The following is a 21,317-nucleotide window of genomic DNA, read 5'->3' as shown; positions in this document are numbered from 1 at the left end:
CAAGACACCTGACTATAGCAGAACATGTGGGGGAGATCAGAGACAGCTGTGGGATGAAAGCTGTGTTGGGTCAGGATGAAGCCCCAGCATGTACTTGGCAGAGCTGGTGAAACTCCAGCACTATTCAGGCCTTTACTTCAGTGTTAGTCTGCAAGACCGTCCTACAGGGTGTCTTAGGAAGAAAGGGCAATAGGGACTTGGTGGTCCTAAGTTTACAGTTGGACTCAATGATCTTAACGGTCCTTTCCAACATAAATGATTTTATGATAATAATAATTTCATGACTTAATGTTGAACATGACCTTCAGAACTATTTTACTTGGATGCACATGGAATTCACAAGTTGGGTCCAGCTGTTCTAGAGTGAAAACAGCCCACAGAGGCTTAGATGAAGGGGACTCAGGCAATCAAAATGACAAAATACCAGTTGAAGGTTTCAGCTGGAAAAGGAAGCATTGATATTTGCCCATTTGAAATTTTGTTTGTTTCTTTGGGGGGGGGGGGGGGGGGGGGTAAGTTTTTTTGTTTCAGGTTTTTTTGTGTTTTTTTGAAAAAAACATTGATCCTTACCTGCATTTCAAGAAGCTGGAAGTCCAATCGAAAAGACAGGGAGTGGCAATTTCCTGATAATCTGTGCTTCTGCACTGTTCTGTTTCTAGCTGTTATAAAATAAAGTTAACATAATACTTTATTATAATTCTATTAATTATTGCATTAGTCATAATTAAAATACCAACTAATACTATCCATCATATAAAGTTAAACATGTTAAAAAAACCACAAACAACTAACTTCGTAGTCTTTCACTTTCCCACTACGCAAAGTACTATATTTACTCAGAAACTATTTTGTCAATAAAGAAAATTATATTGTATTTCAAAATAATTGTCTTTCTGATAACAGTGAGAGTAGAATTACAACATGCATTTGCAAGTGTAATGAACTGACACATTATGCTCAGCACAGTAGCAGCAAAGGGCAGAAAAATGCTTACTTTTTTCCACTGTTTTCTTGGAATGATTTGTGAACTGAATACCAGTAAATTTCATTAAAAATGAGAGATCTGTTTCTAGAGTTTCAAGCTCAGCTTTCAGGTTTGAAGGAAATTCATGTCCCTCAATTTCTGTTTGGTATGAACTTCTAGAATTGAAAAAGAAAAAAAAATAAAATCAGAAGACCCAGACATAAGAACATGTTTTGTCACATCAGTACAACAATACCATTAAATAAAAGGCATTTGTAATGTGATCTGATGGTTTTCAGGTCAAGATCAGTTTCCAGTTTCAATCATATCACATTACTGGGAACAGTAAACTAACTCACATAAACACTTCATGTGCACCACCAGGTAGACACAGCCTTTATTATAAGCCTTGAGGTACAAGTATCCATTTCAAAGAATGTATAAAAGCAACGAACTGCGACATCTTTACTCATCTAAATTACTTAGCTGTGGAGTATACATTTATTATAGAATAGCAGTTAAATAATGGAAATAAAAAACCCTAAACATGGCATTTCTTTAGCACGTATCTAGTCCCACCTGACAAGTCTCCAGTCTTTTTTTTTTTCTTAAAGTATATATGCACTGAGCTGTTTCACAGTGTGGCCTTTGCAGTATCCACAAAGCTAACATACCTGATGTCATGCTCTGACCACTATCATTGCCTTTTAAAACCAAACAAAACCCTAAAAAACACAAACCACCAACAGAAGGCAGTAAAAAAGAGACTAACTATTTATTATTTGTTATCTTTTACCATATATAGCCCACGTCCTAAACAAGATCAGTACAGTAAAAATCACCTAAGGAAAGTCTTAACATAGAGGCAAAAGCTTATCCTAAAGAATTTTGCCAGAGAAACCCTATTAGTCCAATATATTAAAAAAAAAAGCGTACATTGACATTAGTATCTCCTCATCAGAAAAAAAAGTGGATTCTTGTTGACTATCTTCATACTTTTCAGCCAATAGTTTAATTTCTTCTTCCAGTGACTGGATTTCATCTTCATAAACTTGAAAAATGCTGCTGTCCATTTCTGAGAATCAATGCTCCTAGATAAGAGAAAATAAGTATATTTCTTAGGAAAAAAAAAAATCAGAATAAATTATTTTTATCCAAGGAATTAATTTAAGAAATACAAATATAACATTAGGCAATTATTTCTCCTACCCCTCTACTTAAAATGAGACAAATTCTATTATATTTTATGACTGTGGCAATATTCCCGGTAGCTTTTACAAGTATAACAACTTACACCTCTGTAAAGAATTCTAGAGTGTCCAACAGTCCTGTTTGCTATGGAGGATTAAACCAACATACAAACCTCGATCCTCAGCAATCAAATTTGATAGGAGTTCTGTCACCAACTTGAGAACAGAATTAGGCTTGCAGTAAAACTCTGCTCGTAATACTATAGTACTCTGCCATCAATGTAACTCTTACTTATACCCTAGAAAGTTCACTTAGACACTGGTCTGCAAGTAGACATTACAAGAGCAGAAAAACTGCTTTTTCCATAATTCTGAATGTAACAGAGCTTCCTAAGAAACACGATAACTCACTCTGCTAAAAGCATCACGAACAGGAAAGATTCTACCTCCAGTGAACACAGGCAGCTACTAGATACCAGCAAGAACATGACAAAGAACAAATTTCTGACTTCACATTAAAAAAGGAAAGAAGAGTTTTCTCCAAAACAGGTAACTTTGAAATAAATGTCATTGTTACATTAGTTCCTCAAAGACTTAATTCATTGAGTCAAAATGTAATTATTAAACCAGTTTTAAGACACAGATCACTGCATAGCATCCAAATACAGACATTAAACCAGGAATCTAACATAGTCAGAGGCTTTCTTTAAAAATCTTTTTAACTGATCTTGATTTCATCCAGGAGCATATCCAGCTGTCTTATATTTGCTATAATAGAACAGCTTGTCATGCAGATAAAAAGCAAACCTAATGAGATACAGAAATCAAATCCAGCTTTGACCAATACACCAGATGAAATGAAGCACAGCTGTTCCTACAAAAAAAGTAGCATAATCTGCCTTTCAAGTAAAGAGACACAAGGAAATGACCACATTTCACAAATAATTCAAATAAACCTTAACTTTAAGAAAAAAAATATCTGACATACAACCTAGACATGAGACGTTCAAAGGACTGTGGAGAGTATTATGCAGCTCAATACCAATGTATCAATACTTTCAACCAGGAAAAAATATATTATCTTGGTTTATGTGTGTTTTTAAAAAAACCCTGCTGTATTTTCAAGATCCACACGAATGTGGTTCAATAAAAAGGTATAAGGGGGAAACAGGATTTTGTTAGTTTATGTCATAGGAAGCAACATCAAAATAACAGATATAAGCAAATGGACACTCCAAACATGTTTTGCATTAAAACTTATTCAGTGAATAAAGGACGCATACACAATTAAAGAACCACTGAAATTGTGCCTAGGTGTGACTGCTTCTGTAATTTTAAAGAGACTTTACGCAATATATGACAACAAACAAGATCAGCAGGGACAAGAAAAAAAGAAAAAAGTTCTCCAACTCTCCAAAAAAAAAGCCTAATGGGATGTATTAAAACCGGATACATTGAAGAAAGTTTTGCTCCTAATAAAAAGCACGGTGGCAAAAAGAAAACTGCTCCCAGCCAGCATTGCCCCAGGCCCTCTCCCACCACGGGCCGTGCCGAGCTCGGCAGGACACTGTTTGCAACTGTTCTAACTTAAGTGATTTTGCTGGACTGCAGAAGACTCAAAGACTAGTTATGAGTTCAAATAGCATTATCTCCAGAAAAAAATACCCGGACATACTTTAATTAACTAAAGCATAACTTTAACGACAATCAATCATTTCTCCTCACCCTAAACGTACATACACACATATATATTTGTGCATTAACGGTAAATATTTCACATTTTTACGTACCTGCCCGTATACACCCCTAAGCACTTGCTTTTATGCTGCCCCAAGAAATGCTGAGAAAAGCATTCAGGGGTTAGTGTAGAACTTCGCTTCCAGCCTGCGGGGCTCACAAGGCAGTAGGATAACGGCCGCCCCTCAGGGAAGGCGCCGCTGAGGCGCACAGGTGCCGCAGCACCGCGCCAGCCCGCGGGGGGCACGGGAGGGGGGAGAGCCGCCCGCGGAGGCGGGGGAGCGCCGCCCGGCCACGCCGAAGGCCAGCGCTGAAGAGCGAAGCTGAGGGACGCAGCGCGCGCTCGCTCCTTCGAACTGCGCGCCCAAGCAGCCCGGTGCGGGCCTGGGCGCTACCACAGCTGCTGCCCGAACAGGGGGTGCCAGCCGCTCCTTCATTGCACCCTCGCGAAACAACAGAGCAGCTTGAAGGGCGGTTCCGAGGTCGTTATTCGAGGTGGATGGCCAAAGCGTTACTTCATCAGCTATTTCCCCCTTTTTGCTTTTTCTTTTTTTTTGGCGGAAAATCCCCCTACCTTTCTCCCTGGTTAGTTCCGCCCAAATCCTCCGCAGTCACAAGACCCAGCCCACGTGCTCCCGTCGGACTTGACCGGCTGGAAACACGGCCCCGAAAGAGAGAAGGCGGCCATCAGAATCCTGCGGCCCCAGAAGGCGGAACCCTCTTTTCCGGGTGAGCGCCAGGAAGGGATGCGGGGGCGGAAGGTGAGTTGAGTTGCGCTGCGGGGGCTCGCACATGGCGGCGGTGAGGGAGAGGGGCAGTGGCCTCGCAGGGGAGCGATTCCCGGGGGCTTGTCGGCCGGTCCGGCTCATCCCTCCTTCCCCGCTTCGCTCGCGGCCTTGCTCCCCGCTTAGAAAGCCCTCAAAAGGGTTATTTTGCTAAGAGCTTTTACGCTTGTTGTCGCGTTTGCGCCAGGGTTTTAAAAAAAGGTCCAGCACCTAGAGCCTGGTTACTGATAGCGGTGCAGTGTTCACTGACACTGGACTGAAGCAGCGCGTGCTACCTAGTGCAAAGCGAAGGAACACTCTTCTCGTGAGGTTTTTATGGAGGACTTCTGACGGAATAGTTTCTTCCATAATTTGGTATTACAATTGTATTAATCTCTACAATGTGTTAGTGAATTGTTACTGTCTTTTTGCAGAGAGACACAGCGTGCCTTACAGGTGTGGCAGCTTGACTTCTCAACATGGAGAAGAAACAAATTTCAAAACGTTTATATGTTGGAGGGCTTAGCCATACGGTTTCCAAGGCTGAACTGCAAGAAAGGTTTGGCAAGTTTGGGCGTGTTCTGGATGCAGAGATTATTACTAGAAAAGATGATCAAGGTAACAGTTTTGCATCATTCTTTAAAAGCGAATTGTGTTTCAGTTTGTAGTGTGAAATGGAGTTTTTGCTTCAGAGATGCTTTATTTTCAGGAAACAGCTTAATTTTCAGTTTTAAAGGAAACACTGAAATTCCATAGAAATTAACTGAACGTTTATTGTTGATCAGGGAACCCTATGAAAACTTTCGCTTACATCAGTGTCAGCATTTCTGATGCAGATCTTAAAAAATGTAAGTACATTTTTTTTTCTTAGTAATTTATGGGTTTGAGCCAAGCTGCATTACTGGTAACGCATGTAGTGTTGCCAAATCAGGATGTGGTCAAGGTAGATCCTGTTTCATTTGGTTGTTGTATTCATTCCATTTTCCTTAAGGTGCAGTTTTATGGAAGTTGTTTTACTGGGGTTTTCAGTGAGTTAATGTAAGTGGATTAAAAAGACTCCTCATGACGGAAATAAGTGATTTACAAGTTTGTTCAAACCCTTTTTTGAAAACAGAGGAAATGCCCTTCAAATGCTTTCATCAGGTCCATAAGACATTAGAAGTGACTTGATGTGAGAGGAAACCTAGCAAGGAGAGTTTACATAAAGCATTCTTCTGTTAAAGCAGTTCTGTAAATCCCAAAATAGTTGAATTACAAAACTACTTGCAGAGTTATAGAACCACCTGTGTAATATGTAGCAGCAAAATGGCAGGGGATGATACTTGCACCTGAAGAGAGGGATTGGTAATATGCCCTTTTATTTTAGGGAATGCTGCCATTAGGAATAGGAAAGCTGTTTGAGAGTGTCTAAAAGCTAACCCAGCCCTTGATATTTAATTTCCTAAAGTTCCAAGTACAACATTTTTTTTCCCCTCTGGTTTTTAGTACTCCTTAGCTATGTTTTTTGAAGTACGTGAGATGTTATGAGCCTGTCTGATAGCATAGAAACTTCAGGGTACACGTATCTGAATTTTCAGGTTTGTATTTGAACTGAACCATAGAGACTTGAACAAGTCTTTTGAAGTCAGAATGTTAATTTTGGAGGTAGACCACCTTGTTTAAGATTTGGATATTACATCTTTCATATACAAACTTGAATCAAGTGAGTAATGAGGTATAAGGTCATGCTAAATAAACTTCAAGCTATCATAGAAGGAGGCATAGTTAAGTCTAAGGTATGTTTTTTGAATGTAGGAAATAGTAATTTCCCATCTTCTTGTTTTACAGGCATGTCAATTTTAAATAAAACCAAGTGGAAAGGGGGGATGCTGCAAATTGAGTTAGCCAAAGAGAGCTTTTTGCACAGGTAAAAGTCGATTTAAAACAACAACAAAAAAGTATGTTGTTGATAAAGTTACCCTTTTTCAATATTATGCCTGAGCTTTCATCTGCTATGCTTTTATCCTTTCTGGTTTTTATTGGCATTGGTGAACTGTTGATGCGTATTAGATATTGCAACATATTTTGCATCATTGTTCCCTTAAAAGTAGCGGATATGTGAGTTCCGTAAGTAGTGAAATGTTACTGTTCTGTGGGAGAGGGGCACTGCCAGCTGTAAGGTAGTACGGAGGCAGATGTTTTTTCATATATGATGTACTTTTTGGTGCAGGCTCGCCATGGAGAGGGAGGAAGCAAATCAGCAGAAAGAAAAGCCACAGAGAAATGATAAAGTGTGTCTGTTAGAATCACTGAAAAAGGCTGGAGTTGTAGACTTTCACATGAAAGCAGTACCAGGTACAGAGGTGCCAGAGCATAAGGTATGGTGGGGTAGACGTATAGAGAATTAAAACGGAAGAAAAACTGGAACTGGGCACAAGCTTATTACTTCTAAATTTATGTCAAATCTCTACACTTCATGTAAAGAAACTTCCACTAAGTGTTACGGTCCAACTTGTCAAAAGTAGTCTGAAGAAATACCTTATGTGTAGACACATAGAATGCTCCTGTCATTCTTTGTAAGGACTGGAAATTATCTTGATCATATTGTCCACTCTTGTTGTGTTAAATTAGTAAATGCTTTGTTACTCATTTGTGTTGGCAATATCTTTGTGTCACCCTTAAAAGTATGTAAAGACAATGTGTGTCTTACTTTTATAGAGTATATGTGGGTTTGGTTGTTGGGTTGTCAGGAACTAATCTCTGTGCTTCAGCATGTTCAGGATCAGGGTCTACACATGCTTACAAAAGTAAGACTTGGAATAAAATCACTGAACATGCAAATTTAGGCAATAAAAATTAGATTTACTACAAAGTTTTCAAAATAATTTACTAAGCACAGAATGTTTTTGGAGGGTTATGGGGCATTTTTAATTTTTTAGTGGGAAAGGGGAAAACGGCAAAATAATGGCAATCTTGTCTGTATAGTTATCACTGTTAATTTATAAACCAGAAACATTACATGAAGGATAGTACTTGTAAAGAAATTCAGTTTTTATTGTCACTCTGTTTGCAGATTGTAGAAATTTGGCGGTTTTGGTTGGTTGATTTTGCCTTGTTCTTTTTTTTCAGAAGGAAGCTGGCTAAGTTGCACAGTATGAATACACCTCACTTAAGAGAGTAAACCAAAAGAATTAGTCACAAATGGTTCTTTATTAGTATTTCTGTTATCCAAGAATATACATCTTGTTTTATTCCCGAGTTACTCCCATTCCTTTTTATTTAGTGCTGATTATTTTTCTTTTCTTTTCTTTTAGAAATGGGTTGTTGGTAAATTCGGCAGAGTCTTGCCTATCCTGCACCTTAGGAGTCAACAAAAAAATAAAATATCCTTTTTCTATTGGTTGGGCAAGGGCACAATTCCCTTCTTTATTCAGTTGTATGGGGAAACATTTCTTTAAGTCTTAATATTAGCTACTATGTCATACTTGATTTACTGAATACCCTTAAGTAAATCTTGCAGTAAGTTTGTGTGATTTAAATAAACTTTGTAGACTGCGAGTCAGTTGCTTAAAGGCTCATGGTCACAACATTAAAAAGGACTCTTTGTTGTCCTTTCATGTGGAATTTAGCCTGTTCATGAAGACTGGAAGTCTGTTTGCTGAAAGAATCACCATGTTTTAATTCCTTAACTCAGACTAACATTGTGAAATATGACCCATCAAAATATTGCCATAACCTTAAAAAGCTGGAGCCGGACTTGACACGTGTAGTTCCTATTTCTGAGCTTACTTGGCACTTGGAAGAGAGAGATGACAGCATAAACAAGAAGCGGCAAGGAGAGTTCCCTGTAACTAAGAAGCCACCTAAAAAAATGAGGCAACTGGGCAGTGAGGCTCTGAATGGAGCAGTAGTTCTCTCTTCTGGGTGCCAATTACATTCAAAAAACACAGGTTCACCACAACTAGATCAAAGATCAAAATCCAAACCCAATGAGAAGTCTGAATTGTTTCCATCAAGGAGTCTTTATAGTAAAATATCAGGGAGAGGTTTATTAGCAAATAAAAGCAATGTTTCTGGAGTTTCAGCTCAAAAAAATAGGCATGTTTCTAATAGTGACATTGATTCTGAAGAGGAAATGAGAGCAATGGTAAAGAAAGAGGTGGAAATACAGAAAGCTGGAAATGTTGGGACTGCAAGTGACCACTTGGAAATTGTTGGGGATAATTTTGAATTAAAACACAATAGTCATTGGTTCTTAAGCAATCCAGATGGCATGAAGAAAGCTATCAAAGGAAGTTACAAAAAGAGAGAGAGTGTGGAATGCGATAATGGTTATGATTCAGCAGATACAGATGAAATTATTGCTGAAAGTAAAACTCCAGATCTAAGTAGAAGGAAAACTGCAATTTTAGAAGATTCTAAACAGGGGAAGGTGGAAAGTAAAGAAACATTAGCGAATGAAAGACATGGTTTGCTAAATGATTTCTCACTGAAAATGCACAGTTTAAAAGAATATGTTGAAAGAAAAGGGAAAAGGAAAAAATGTAAAATTGCTGCCTTGCAGACTACAGCAGCTAACACTACAACAAAGACAAGTGATAGTGAAAGCTCTTATTCGGGGCCAGAGAGAGGGGAGTCTGAAAGCAGTTCTGATTATGAATCCATGATGCAAAACTGTTACCGCTTAGATCTTACATTAGATGACTTAAAAGCATTAGCTACTGAAAACACTGGGACACCCGCAGAAGAATTGGATAGTACACAGGGTTCTAGTCAATGCAGTGTTGAAGAAAATCCTAAAGGTGACATTGTAAATAAACCAAAAGTTCCTAAATCTTGCCCTGCAGTTAAAAAAAAAAGTATCTGTCCTGAAGATGTAGTTGCTGCAATTTTAGCAGGGGAGAAGGATGCTGATGAAGAAAGTTCCAAGGGAGAAAATAATTCATGTTTGAAATACCAGCCCTTCAGAGGAATGGGGTCCCTTTGTGAAAAAGAGTTAACTGAGGACAGTATTGGTTTAAAGAAGAGGTCTGTAGAAAGTTTAAGTCTTGAAGCTCGTATTTCTTATTGTGGGGAGGAGTCATCTAAAAGACAGTCTAAGAATCATCCGTTGTATTTGCTTGAGGTCGGCAGTAAAAAGAGGCAAAATAGGCATTGTGAACAGTCAGGTGCCGCCTCCTTAGCAGATGAGGGCGATCAGCCTGTTTCCAGGCCACATTTACCAGGAAAGAAGAAAGATGTGAGTTCTTTACAAGATGACCAAAATTCAGAGTATGAAGATTCTGCTGCTGCTACTGCTGCTCAGAGTGAAGATGAGAGCAGTGACATGGATAGTAATGCTGCAGTGTCACAGAAACATGCTAAACAACAATTGAAAAGCCCAAAACTCTGTTCAAAAAACTTGAAGAGGGATGTAAGCAATCCAAATCTGCAATGTGAAGCTAATAAATGTGAGAATGGAATGACAAGCCTTCTGGAAAATAAGGAGCTTTGTCTTCATGGTACCGCTTCCAAGGAACCTAGTATAAAAAAGAAAAGGTTGCAGGATAACCAGAGGAGGCTGGCAGCTCTAGATGAGAGGCAGAAAGTACGAGATTTACAGAAGAAACTCATTCAGGGAGCTCTTTCAGATCTGGTAATTACACACGCAACTTCTATCTGAATAGTATGCAGTAAAAGAAGGGAAATGAATAGGTGTGGAATAAGATATTTTAAAATCAGATCCTGGAATTTCTGATTACATTGCCAGTTTTCTTTTGAGTGTATGTAAAATGGTGGATATCTAATTCCTGGAATGTCTCTGGACTTGAAAGAGGAACAGTAGAGTCTTCCTTTCATGTCCTGGAAACGTTGTTTAGATACTTACTTGTGACTATAGCAAGTATATGATGTGTTTGACTTGACGGTTTCACTCTTACGTAGGATAGCCAGCCAGCAGGCAAGCATAAACACATCATATTCAATTCAGATGTGGAAAGTGAACCTGAAGCAGATGAGATGTTGAAGAAAGAGGTGAGTTTGGGAAATATGCATGAAGAAGTAAGTGTTATTAAGAAAAAGTCCAGTATTCTATAAGGTAATTCCATATGAATATGATTATGCCCTTTATTCTGAAGACTATTTTTCATAGTGGAGTGACAGAAAAAAGTTGGTAAAGTTTGAATTGAATGAATAAATGATTCTTTTTTTGCTAATATGGAACAGGTTTCCAAGAACTTAACCACGTATCTGATACAGCTGGAGGTCTTAGAGAATTTGTAAGGAGATTTGAGACCTGTAGAAAAGATATTCTAACTTCGATTAGAAGAAAAAGAATGTTACATTATAGGGCTTATGCATAATCAGTTTTGAAATTTTGCTGCTTTTAGTCAATGGAAAGGGAGGAGATGTGGCTTGAGTAGTATAGAAGGACTCTGCTCTTTCAACCCTGTGGACAAAGAATCTGTATTACTGTAGTGTCTCGTTTTTAAAGTGATGTTAGGGTCCGGAGAAGTGTGACTTCCTCTTTACGCCTCACCTAACTGAGACCTTGTTTAGGAGACTCCTCAGGATTTTACCACCATACTTTCAGCCCAATTAAGTACTTTTTTTCTGGAATAGAACTTTCTGTATCATCGTGGTTTTAGTCACATCTCTGCCAAAGCTTTAAATCATTGGGTTTGCTTTTGTTGGGCTTTTTCTTCATAAACATACTAATATTACAACCATTTTCACTATTTAATTAAAACCTTTTCTCAGTTTTCCTTGTGTTTAGCACTTTTTTAACATATATATCTCTTAGGGTTATAATTGTATTTGAAATCCTTGCCCTGTATTTTTCCTTTTCTTTAGAACTTCTAGTGCTATGGAAATTGTTTTGAAACTATGGAGTGCTTACCTTTTGTAATCATTTATGTTTATCAACAGACTTAAACTGTGTCCTAGTTTATACCATATGTGAGGCTTATTCAGAAAGGTTATAATTAGATGTTGATACTTTCAAATTTATCTTCATTGACATAATCAGAAAGTTGGATTTTTATACCTATCGCATATTGTAGAACTTGAGTTACCCTTCAAATGGATATTTTGCCTGTGCTAAAATTTAGTACTCATAAGAGTGAAACAATTGCACAAGATGTGTATACAAGATTTGAAGTGCATGATTCAATAAGTGAGCTGGTTGTTCTAGCAATACACTTTTTCAAATAAGCCAAAAAGCACATGAACAAAATTGATGCTGATTTATTTTCTCAAATTTATGTAAATGGCTGCCTTTCTATATTTTCTTTTTGTTTAATGAAGGATGAACCTGCTCCTAAAACTTCAGGCAGACTGTTTGAAAGCAGCGAGGATGAGCAAGATGATACAGATGATGAGAGATTCAAAATTAAGCCCCAGTTTGAAGGCAAAGCTGGTGAAAAAGTGAGTAGAACCCATTACTATAATTCAGTTTTCTTCAAAGTCTCCATAATGCCACTTCAGAATAACATAGTATGGAGGTTTACATACTTGCTGAATATGATTTTGACAAACTTGTAACAGAATACTCTTACATAGAAGAAACAGTAGCCATGGAGGAAATAATGTGTGTTGTATAGTGGGAGGAGTTTCTTCGATGTTGTCATCCTTAGTTATTAGTATGTTGCCATAATTATAGTAAAATAAAGTTACTGAATGTTGATTTTCTCCTCCAGTACTTAATAGGATTTATTTCCTTTTGTTTAGCTCTTGAAATTGCAGTCACGATTTGGCACAGATGAAAGATTTCGCATGGATGCTCGATTCCTTGAAAGTGAGAGTGAAGAAGAAGGTAAACTTGCTCACGTTTCCTGGTTAATGATAACAGAGCTATATCATGAAGCCTTAATTTTGTATGCTTAAAGCAACTTAAGGACTACTTTAGCTTCTTTGGTGATTCCTTAAAGAAAATAACCCAACTGTGTTGTGGCTTTACATAGTATATATTTGTAGCTGTGTTTCCTTAAATGTATATTGCAAAAGTATATGAAATAGCTGAATGAGATGTACTTGGTTGATAAATTGATATTTGAAAATATTTTTTAATACAGGATGATATCAGAATGTCTGTATCCATGTTGTTCACAGGATAAGTGGTGACTTATTAAAATACACTTTTTGACCACTACATTCATTTAAACTGTTCTGTAGTCATCCTGCAGTCCACAGCTGATTTGGCAGCCTTAGAAGGAAAGACTTTTTAATTTTTTTTTTTTAAATAGCAGAAGGCAGAAAAGCTGAAAAAGGCAAAAATTCCAAAATATTTCTTTCCCCCCCCAAACTGAAATTGTTAACCAAGTTTTCAAAATTCACTATTTGTTTCTGAACCTTAGATTTTTGCCTAGTTCTGCCACTTCCTTTGTTGTGCTAATGTGATTTTCTGTACAGCATCTATCAGTGGCAGAGTAGTTGCACAGTCATGTGATAGAAGCAGGGAACAGGTTAAATAACTGATAGAATTTTCACATGACGAAGGTGCCTGTGACATTTCTAATCCAAAGGTTTTCTACAGTGCAAGGGAGAAAGCTTCTAAGTAGCTTTAAAATAAAGGAAGTGATGTGTTGATATGTGTGAACTCCTTTACTATAGTAATGTTATATATCAAATATTACAGGCTTACTCAGGTCATAGCAGAGGAAAAAAATAATGTATTTTTTCTTTTAGCAGAGACAAATGTCTTGAAGACAGTGGAGGAAGAAGAGCTTGCTGCAGAGAAAAGGAAAAATCTGCAAATACTGGGAAGCCTCTTGAACATCAACCTGGAACACCCTAAGCCAACTAAAACAGCCACAAGTGCTAAGAAATTCAAGTATGAGTCATCCATTAACAGTAAAGGAGGAGTTTTAGGAAGGCTTAATTTTTGCCAATGTTTCACAACTAAAATGTCTGCGTAGCTGACTGAGAAAAGTATTTCCTTCTGTTGTGTGCATTTGAAGTCAGTCTTTAATGCAGTTTCCCAACATGAGTGTCCCAATAGATAATACTAGTGATTATCATAGTGTTAGAGTAAAAAATATCAGATGCCAGCTTGAGTTTCTTCTAGTAGATTTTGAACGATTAGATTGTTGGTTATGAAAATTAATCTTGTAATAAGTTCTTTCATACATGAGAGGTATTTCTGTTCTCTGTGGAGACAAACTTAAGGTGGCTAAACAAAGAACATGTGTGTTGGGCAGTAAGTCAGTAAGTTAGACTGACTTACATAGCAGTTAAGGTTATTGTTTTTGCGGGCCTACAGGTGATTAGCATCAAACTTTTTCAGTGGAGGATTTTTTTTTTCATTTATCTGTATGTCTGCTTTTAAGAAATTTCTTCATTAGATTAGGAATTTGTTACATGTTGCTGTTGGGCATGCTTTGGAGGATCATGAGAAAGGTTTGGAAGTGTACTCTTGGAAGCATGGTAATGTTTAACTGTGCACTTCAACAGAAGTTGGTCTGTGGACCGAATTGGTGGAAGTTAGTAGTGTTAAGGGTAATGCAATAGTGTGCAATTAGTAAATTTTTACTGACAGTCACTATTGGAGTTGCATCAATTGACTGCTGGCTGCCAAATACTGTTGTGACTGCTGCACAAGCATATTTAATTCGATAACTTCTGTACACATTTTCATGTATTTCTAAAAAGCAGAGGGGGAAATAATCTGTGCAACCCCAGAGGTCATCTTAGGAGAGTTTTCTTTTAACACCCAGTTAACGATATAGTATGTAAGAAAAGCAGTTAATTTATGCCATAAGTATTAATTTAGGGAGAGGAAGGGAAATAAGAGATTACCTTCTTGCATTGCTGTAAGGCAGCATGGGCTTTGCTACGGTAGTATTGGGATCAGTCAAAACTTAAGATTGCTTTAGCTGAAAGTCCCCAAAAATGTTTACATTTTGAAGGATGGGCATAATGGGGTTTTGTTTGGTTAGTGTTTTTTTCCAGAGGTGGTGGTGGTGGGGTTTTTTTTCCATTGGACTATTTGAATTTATGCAGTGTTTGGGACTAGAAGAAATAGTTAGAGATGTGTGTATCAATATGGATAGCTGTATCGATATAGCTCTTCGAAAGGTAAACAGTTGCAGGTATAAATTTCTGTATAACACACACAACTGGAGTTCTGTGTTTTGTATGTAATGTTATAATTTGATTAAAGCCACTTCTGTTCATTATTTTTCCTGACCCAGAACTGATTACCAGGCGCTTTTAAAATGCCAGTTAGGTTTTGGATTGGTTTGGAGTTTTTTTCATAAAGACAGTGTGAATTTGAATCTGGCTGTTTAGGGTAGCTTTCAGTTGAGCATTTGGAATGTCTCATGGGTTTTCTTTTCCTTTCTATTTTTATAGAGATATTAATGCCCTCCGCTATGATCCCACAAGAGAGGACCATGCAGTTTTTGAAAGAAAACCAAGTGCCACAGAAAAAGAGAGGTAATATTACAGCTTAGTAGCTATAATTGTGATGTTTCTTCCCATGGAGAAGTGGCTATAGCAGAAGACTGAGTTTAAAACTATGCAGACTGCTCTGTTTTTAATTCAGTTCTGTCTGTTATTGCTAAGATCAAGATACAATCAGAATTGTGAACACTAAAAACACCATGTAACATCATCTTTCCTTTCTAGTCAGTCTATCCTCTGCATGCCATTTTCTGTCTTCCGTTCTTGCCTTCAGGCTATCCCTTTGCTTAAAATCATAAACTTTAAGATTTGCAAATCTGTAAGGAAAAAAAAACCTCTTAACATTTCTTTTGCCAGAAAAGAAACCGGACTTAAATATCTTAATTTATATGCTGTCACATAGTAAGTGAAAAGTCATGATGTTGTTAATTATAAAGTAAATTTGTTCCTGCCTTTAGAGTCAAACCTCAGGTGTTTTCCTGCTGCTTATCCCTCAAAGGGTGGGTAAATTGCAGGAGGTTTTTGAGATGGGTCAGAAGTCTGAACCAAAAGGGATAGTCATGGTGCCCTATAAACTTGTTTCTGGCAATAGGAAATATCTGTATCCTGGGTGGGGGGAGCCACCCAAAAACCCCAAACCTTACAAATTGACTATTCATTAATGTGCTTGGATAAGTTTAGGAAGATGTTAATAGCAAGTTTGCCTCTTGGGGAACCTTTTTTTGAAAAATATGTGCTATGTTGCTATCATGTCATTTCAGTAAAGCTAAAAGTAAGAAGAGGGAAGAGAGTGAGAAACTGCCTGAAGTGTCTCAAGAAATGTATTACGATATTGCTGTGGATTTAAAAGAGTTGTTTGGATCTTCAAAGAGCAAATCAGAAAAAAATGAAGATATACCCTGGGACAAAAATGATGCAGAGGATTCTACCCCACTTGACCATTTGGGATCTAATGTTGAGAGTGACGTAGCTCAGCAGTCTAGTGGTTTCACATTTTCCTTCTTTGGAGACATGGAGGAGTCAGGCGTAAAAGAAGGTAACAGCAGAACATATATAGTACAGTTTCTAATGAGTAGCTTCTGTATGTCAGGCACTGTAGAATAATACAGTGTATAGAAATTCAGAATCCGGGGAATTTTTAGAAGCAAAAGTCACTAATTATGCAAAACCATTACGATCTTCTCTTATACTTGCCAAGATTGTTGTGGTTTAGTCACAGGAATCTTGAAAGGGATGTTTTGAGCAGGAACTATTACTTGTTTTGGTTTTGTTCTTTTTTTTTCTGAACAGTGATGGAAAAACTTGTCATCCGCTAAATGTCTCAAATTAACAGGAAAAAAGATGATATACAAGTCAAATCAGGTTTCATATAAACCAACAAGATTTTAAATAAAATGTGTTAATTAAGGTAGTAGTATGAGCAAAAGAAAATCTTAGTTGGCCCCAAAATCCAAGAATCTTTTATTATGTACTTAATTTTATTGTACCTTTAGAAAATTGAAATTGAATGGCATGTGAATTGGTGTGTCCTAACTGAAGATAAAATGTTATGAAATCAAGATTAAAAAATCTGAAATCAAGTCACTTAATAAGTACTAATATAGGAAAGAAACTGTGTGAAGTTAATGGAAATCAAAACAAAAAACAAAAATAAACCAACAAACCCCCACATTTCTACTAACTTCGGAAATTATTCAGTGTCATCTGAATGCCGTAATATGGATTTCAGAATATGAAAGATCTCTAGAACAAAGTGGAAAATATCTGAGCAGAGATGTAGTTCAGAGTTCACAAAGTTCTTAGCATTGAGAACCATGCTTGAGCACTGTGTCTTACCTTTGCTGTTAAAAATAATTGCTGATTTCTGTTGCATAAGAATCCTATTTGGTGGTAACAGGGCCACTGTGCTAGCTACTGTGTTGACACAAAGGTAAGTCTCTCCATTGCACATTCCTCAGTTGCTTAGATGATTGTAATTGTTTTTGCTTTTATTTAACCTGTCTTAAGATTGAGTGTGTTATATGGAAAGCACAAGGGGAGAACATGTGGATAGTCTTGCAGGGGGCGTTCTGAGCACAAACTATAGATGTGGACAATTTAAACTTGCAAATGCTGACTTTTTCCAAAGTAGAATTTTCTGATCTTTCTGTTGCATAATGTGTTTCATAGTCAAGTTACTGTGGGGTTTGGAAACTGTGTTATATTACCAGAGAGAGGTAGTACAGGAGCTGTCTTCTCTGTTCTGGTCATCCAGGTAAGTACTGTGCTTGTACATTAAAAGAAAAGGGTACCATAGATTTGTAACCTCAGTCCTTTTGACGAGAGGAAGTAGTAAGGGCTCAAGTGGGTTTCTGGCAACTGGCTGTGTATGCTACAGGGAGGAATACATACATGAAAATAGCATGGCTTGAACACACCGATGGAATAAGCTAAGGCATTATGAGTTTCTTTGCAAACAAACTTACTAAGGTAGTTCATAACGAAAGAAAGCTTTTATTCCAACTTCTTCAAACTAAAAATACGAATAGGTACAATTACTCCCAATTCAATTGATAATGATTGTTAGGTTGGAGTGACTTGATAGAGCCCTGGGCCGTAACAACAAGCTTCAGAAGGACTCCCGCACTTTTCCCCTATGCTGTGGTGATACTAGTTGTGAATTTTGAGGGTGAATTTATGACATATGAGAAAGCAAACTAAATTCATACCTGCCCAGCGGGTGATAGAAAACCTGGGAGGGATGGTTTCTGTCCTTAAATCTGTCTTTTCGATTTAAGTATTTCAATTTGAAATAGAAATTTTTACTGGCAAGTAGGGGAATAATCTTGATTTTATTTAAATTGTGATATTTTTGCAGAGCCCTACATAGTTGAAACAATAAAACCTGTAAAAGTCACATGGCAAGAAGACCCACGTTTCCAAGACAGCAGTTCTGAGGGTGATGATGAACCAGAGACATCCGAAAGTGAAAGGAACAAAGAAACGCAAGTTACATTTGTATTTCTTGTCTACTTGGCTGTCGTAGTTTGATGCTATGAGAATACTAATAGTAGCACTCAGGTCATGGGAAACTTACATCTTCATTCCACATCTCTGAACAGTGGAAGTCCTAGGAAACCATTCCTTGCTGCACAGAATGAAACAGTCAAAAATTTCAATACCACACTTGGTTTGAAATTGAATGTAAAAGCTGAGTTTCTAATTCAGTGGATGAGAAAACTGGGTAGTGGGTTTGGCCAAAAGTCAAATATGTATTAAGTTTTCTTATAAAATGTATTTTTTATAGAAGGCTATATTTGGTTATTATGGAGTAATGTTCTTCAATGCATACTATTTCTCTGAAGCATTGCAGCTTTAAGTTGTGTTAATGGAATTTGACGGTAACTTTTATGATGCTGAATTCCTTTGTGTTTGTCTAGGTTTTTCTCTTTACCACAGACAGGAAGTGCTAGATTTTTCTTTTTCTCCAAAGATGATGAACGACTAAGAGGTATAACAGAACTTATTCACCCTTTTTTTTTTTTTTTTTAACTCCTACTGAAATTCAATGAGGAAGAAATACTGTCTAGTTATCAATGTTTTGTAGTTAAAATACAGATGAGAGTTTTAAGAAAAAATAAAATTGCAAATTTCTATCATTACTTGTGGTATAAATTGTGGTAGCGCATCTCATAAGAAAGTCCTGTAAAATAAATGCTGAATAGCTGCCTCGCTTTCCTGTTTTCAGCTAACTGTCTAATAAGTGGCTGGTCTTTAAGGCCTTACAAAAACAAAAAAATCCCTTGACAAGTTATCTAGACATTTTAGATCCTTTCAAGCCTATATATGATCATTAACTTTTTCTGTGTTTCTGGTGTTATCATTAAGAATACTGAATATTCTCATCAGCCACATGCCCACATGGTTCTTAATCCTAAATAACTTGAGTTGTTTTGTTGTGAATGTAACTAATTTCACAGTTATAAACAAACAAACAAACTCACCAAAAAAAACCCAACCAACCCGCAGGCCACCAAAACAATTTATTTTGATACTTATACAATAAAGTATCAGGACAGCCTTAAATAATGTTTGTTTCCTGAGATATGTTAGATATCTATAATTAAATGTATGTGTAAAAGTTACTGTGTTAATTGATTTACAGTGCCTGTTTAAAATTGAGCTCTGAGTTCTTAACAGGCATAGGTTTTCTTGGGAGATGTGGCATAATGGTGCTGAGCCTTTAATGAAACAAGTGCTGTTTCACTGCAAGTTATATCTCAGCATATTACAGAAAACTGCTGCTGCATTCCATTCTTAGTATGCAAGGATGTAATACGTAACACGTGTTTGAGCCAACCATATTTTAGGAGCAGGTAAGAAATACCAAGAGTAGGCCTTCTGACTTTATTGCTGTGTTGCTCATGAGATTTACTAACGCTATATTCAGAAGGGTTTAACTATATTAATTTGTCTTCTGCAGAGGGGCCAAAGTTATTTTGTAGATCAGCAGACCTCAGCGAAGAAAAAGATGGTTGGGAAGATAGACGTAGATTATTGCTTGAGGTGAGTGTTTTAACATCTGTCACTTGGTAATTGCGGCTGAAATTTAGCATGGGGAGGGAACGTGGCAGCTTATTTACATAATTTGCATTAAAAATTAATTCAGGACCTTCAGAAGGGTTTGAAACTGTAATTGCCAGGGTACTATGAATATTTAGTAGAGATGTGTAATATCATGTCATTACTGAATCTCTGTATTGTGCAGGACTAGTTGATTTACTGCATGTCAAAAAGTGTTTGAGACAAATATATAGAAACTTCTTAAAACATTATCTTAAAATTTTAATATTTTCAGGAATGCCGGAAGAAGCATAAGGATGCAAGAAGGAAAGTGAAAGCAAAAAAATAAATCTTCTCTTAATGGTCAGAAACATTTCACATTTCTTCTTTGAAGAAGTTGCAGAAAAATGTTACTTCCAAAATTCTAGTCTTTCAAAGATCTAATACCAAATAATGGAAAAGACTGTTAAACTTTGTTTCTAAATAGGTATATGTTTATTGTGCCATTTCAATATTTGTACCAAGGTTTGGGGTTTTGGAAGATTTTTGAAGAATACAATCGTTCACACATGATTGTCACAAAACCAACACAGGGTTGTTTTGCTGTGTTCTCGGGCCCCAGTGCTGAATGGGGTTGACAAAGAGCAGTTAGCACTGCATCTGTAAGACTATATGAACCTGTGTTCTGCTGAATATAACGGAGATCCTGTTTGAGATGCCTTTACAAATATTTCAACTACACTATTTCCACAGTAAAAGTTTACCCAAAGTTTGTGAAAATACATATATAACAGAGAAGACTTATGAAGCGGGAAGATTTCTGTTTCTTCACAGAGCTGATTTTTATACCTTTTCATTGAGTGATATACATCAATAAATATTGAGGACAAATGTTGCTGATATGCTCGCTGAATGGATGATATTTTTACATATATAGTCTTAATCTTATTCCATTGGGCCTATATGCTGTAGAATGTCTGCTGGTTGGAAGGTCTGTGATTCCTTTTGTAGGGCCAGGGCTCACGGGCCAGCTGTGTCAAGAATAGGGATTTTAATGTTTCAACGGAGATTGCAAACACTTGCTAAGGAATTTACTCCACAGAGTTCAGGAGAGTCAGAGCAGTACCTGTTACTGAGGGCTTGAGTCCTGCCAGATGCCCTTTGGAGCACACAGATGACGCGTTGCTCTGCGGGAGGGTAACAAGGGGCCTTCGAAATGTCAGCCATCCGAAAGGAATTCCCTCCTGTTGGAGACCAGCAAGCACCTTTCTAGTGCAAGAAGGAGAAAAGATCTGGTTGCAGGGCGACTGCTGAAGGGCTCTGGAGAAGCTGGCGGAAAGCTGGAAGGCTGAGTCAAAGAATGATGGTGACCAAAGCACGAAGGAAATCCCGTGGGGTGGCTGTCCAGACTTGAACAACCCTCTGTGCTTCAGGCAAACTACAGGTTGTCTGACTGTGTGCACAAAGTGCCTTCGTGGCATGGAAGTTGATTGATTCAAGCAGGGAGCAGCTGTCCTCTCCAAGGAAGGCTGGGGAATGTGGGAGACCCGATGGGCTTTTCTGGCAGCAAAGAGACAATGAGGAAGGAAAGGAGCTCCATCATTTCATGGTCACTATACCTAAGACAGCCTCCAACTGCCACATCACCCGCAAGTGCTGAACAGTTGTTAGACAGTGGTTTAAATGTCAATTTAGATCATGATTTAGGCAGCAGTTACATACTCTTCTACTTCTGACGCTTCTCATAATTATGCTATAGCT

General features: G+C 37.5%; 2 protein-coding genes across 7 annotated transcripts in view; one reads left to right on the top strand and one right to left on the bottom strand.

Annotated features, from left to right (window-relative positions):
• Positions 1–4,604, bottom strand: part of CENPP (centromere protein P) — a 151,421-nt gene extending 146,817 nt beyond the window's left edge. Inside the window, exons 1-4 of one of the 2 annotated variants that reach the window (XM_080385369.1) lie at positions 4,466–4,604; positions 1,901–2,055; positions 995–1,140; positions 571–659 (exon numbers count right to left, since the gene is read on the bottom strand). In XM_080385369.1, the coding sequence (XP_080241495.1) occupies positions 571–659; positions 995–1,140; positions 1,901–2,037 (372 nt within the window). In that variant the 5' untranslated portion in view covers positions 2,038–2,055; positions 4,466–4,604. Of the gene's footprint in view, positions 1–570; positions 660–994; positions 1,141–1,900; positions 2,056–3,944; positions 4,445–4,465 lie in introns of those variants that run through there. The other variant, XM_080385368.1, reaches the window with a different exon arrangement.
• Positions 4,491–20,456, top strand: NOL8 (nucleolar protein 8). Of its 5 annotated transcripts, none has more exons than XM_080385352.1 (17): positions 4,491–4,620; positions 5,090–5,273; positions 5,441–5,503; positions 6,483–6,561; positions 6,865–7,012; positions 7,949–8,019; positions 8,337–10,269; positions 10,557–10,646; positions 11,919–12,038; positions 12,342–12,426; positions 13,299–13,443; positions 14,964–15,047; positions 15,776–16,050; positions 17,872–17,998; positions 18,434–18,504; positions 19,477–19,559; positions 19,852–20,456. In XM_080385352.1, the coding sequence occupies exons 2-17, from the start codon at positions 5,135–5,137 to the stop codon at positions 19,903–19,905; spliced, it is 3,567 nt and encodes a 1,188-aa protein (XP_080241478.1). In that variant the 5' UTR covers positions 4,491–4,620; positions 5,090–5,134; the 3' UTR covers positions 19,906–20,456. The 5 variants fall into 5 exon arrangements, with proteins under 5 accessions (XP_080241478.1, XP_080241477.1, XP_080241475.1 ...); XM_080385351.1 differs by lacking the exon at positions 4,491–4,620 and adding an exon at positions 4,632–4,652; XM_080385349.1 differs by lacking the exon at positions 4,491–4,620 and adding an exon at positions 4,660–4,985.
• The last annotated feature ends 861 nt before the right edge of the window (positions 20,457–21,317 follow it).

The sequence above is a fragment of the Falco punctatus genome (genome assembly GCF_963210335.1).
Source record: "Falco punctatus genome assembly, chromosome: 4".
In the NCBI taxonomy this organism is placed as follows: domain Eukaryota; kingdom Metazoa; phylum Chordata; class Aves; order Falconiformes; family Falconidae; genus Falco; species Falco punctatus.
This window is presented reverse-complemented; position numbering and strand designations above follow the sequence as displayed.

What these genes read in the sequence shown, in the direction of transcription:
- NOL8 (XM_080385352.1), top strand. Translation starts at nt 5,135, where the DNA reads ATGGAGAAGAAACAAATTTCAAAACGTTTATATGTTGGAGGGCTTAGC. An exon ending in AGGGAGCTCTTTCAGATCTG is followed by an intron (nt 10,270 to 10,556) that starts GTAATTACACAC and finishes ACTCTTACGTAG; the next exon opens with GATAGCCAGCCAGCAGGCAA. An exon ending in ATGAGATGTTGAAGAAAGAG is followed by an intron (nt 10,647 to 11,918) that starts GTGAGTTTGGGA and finishes TGTTTAATGAAG; the next exon opens with GATGAACCTGCTCCTAAAAC.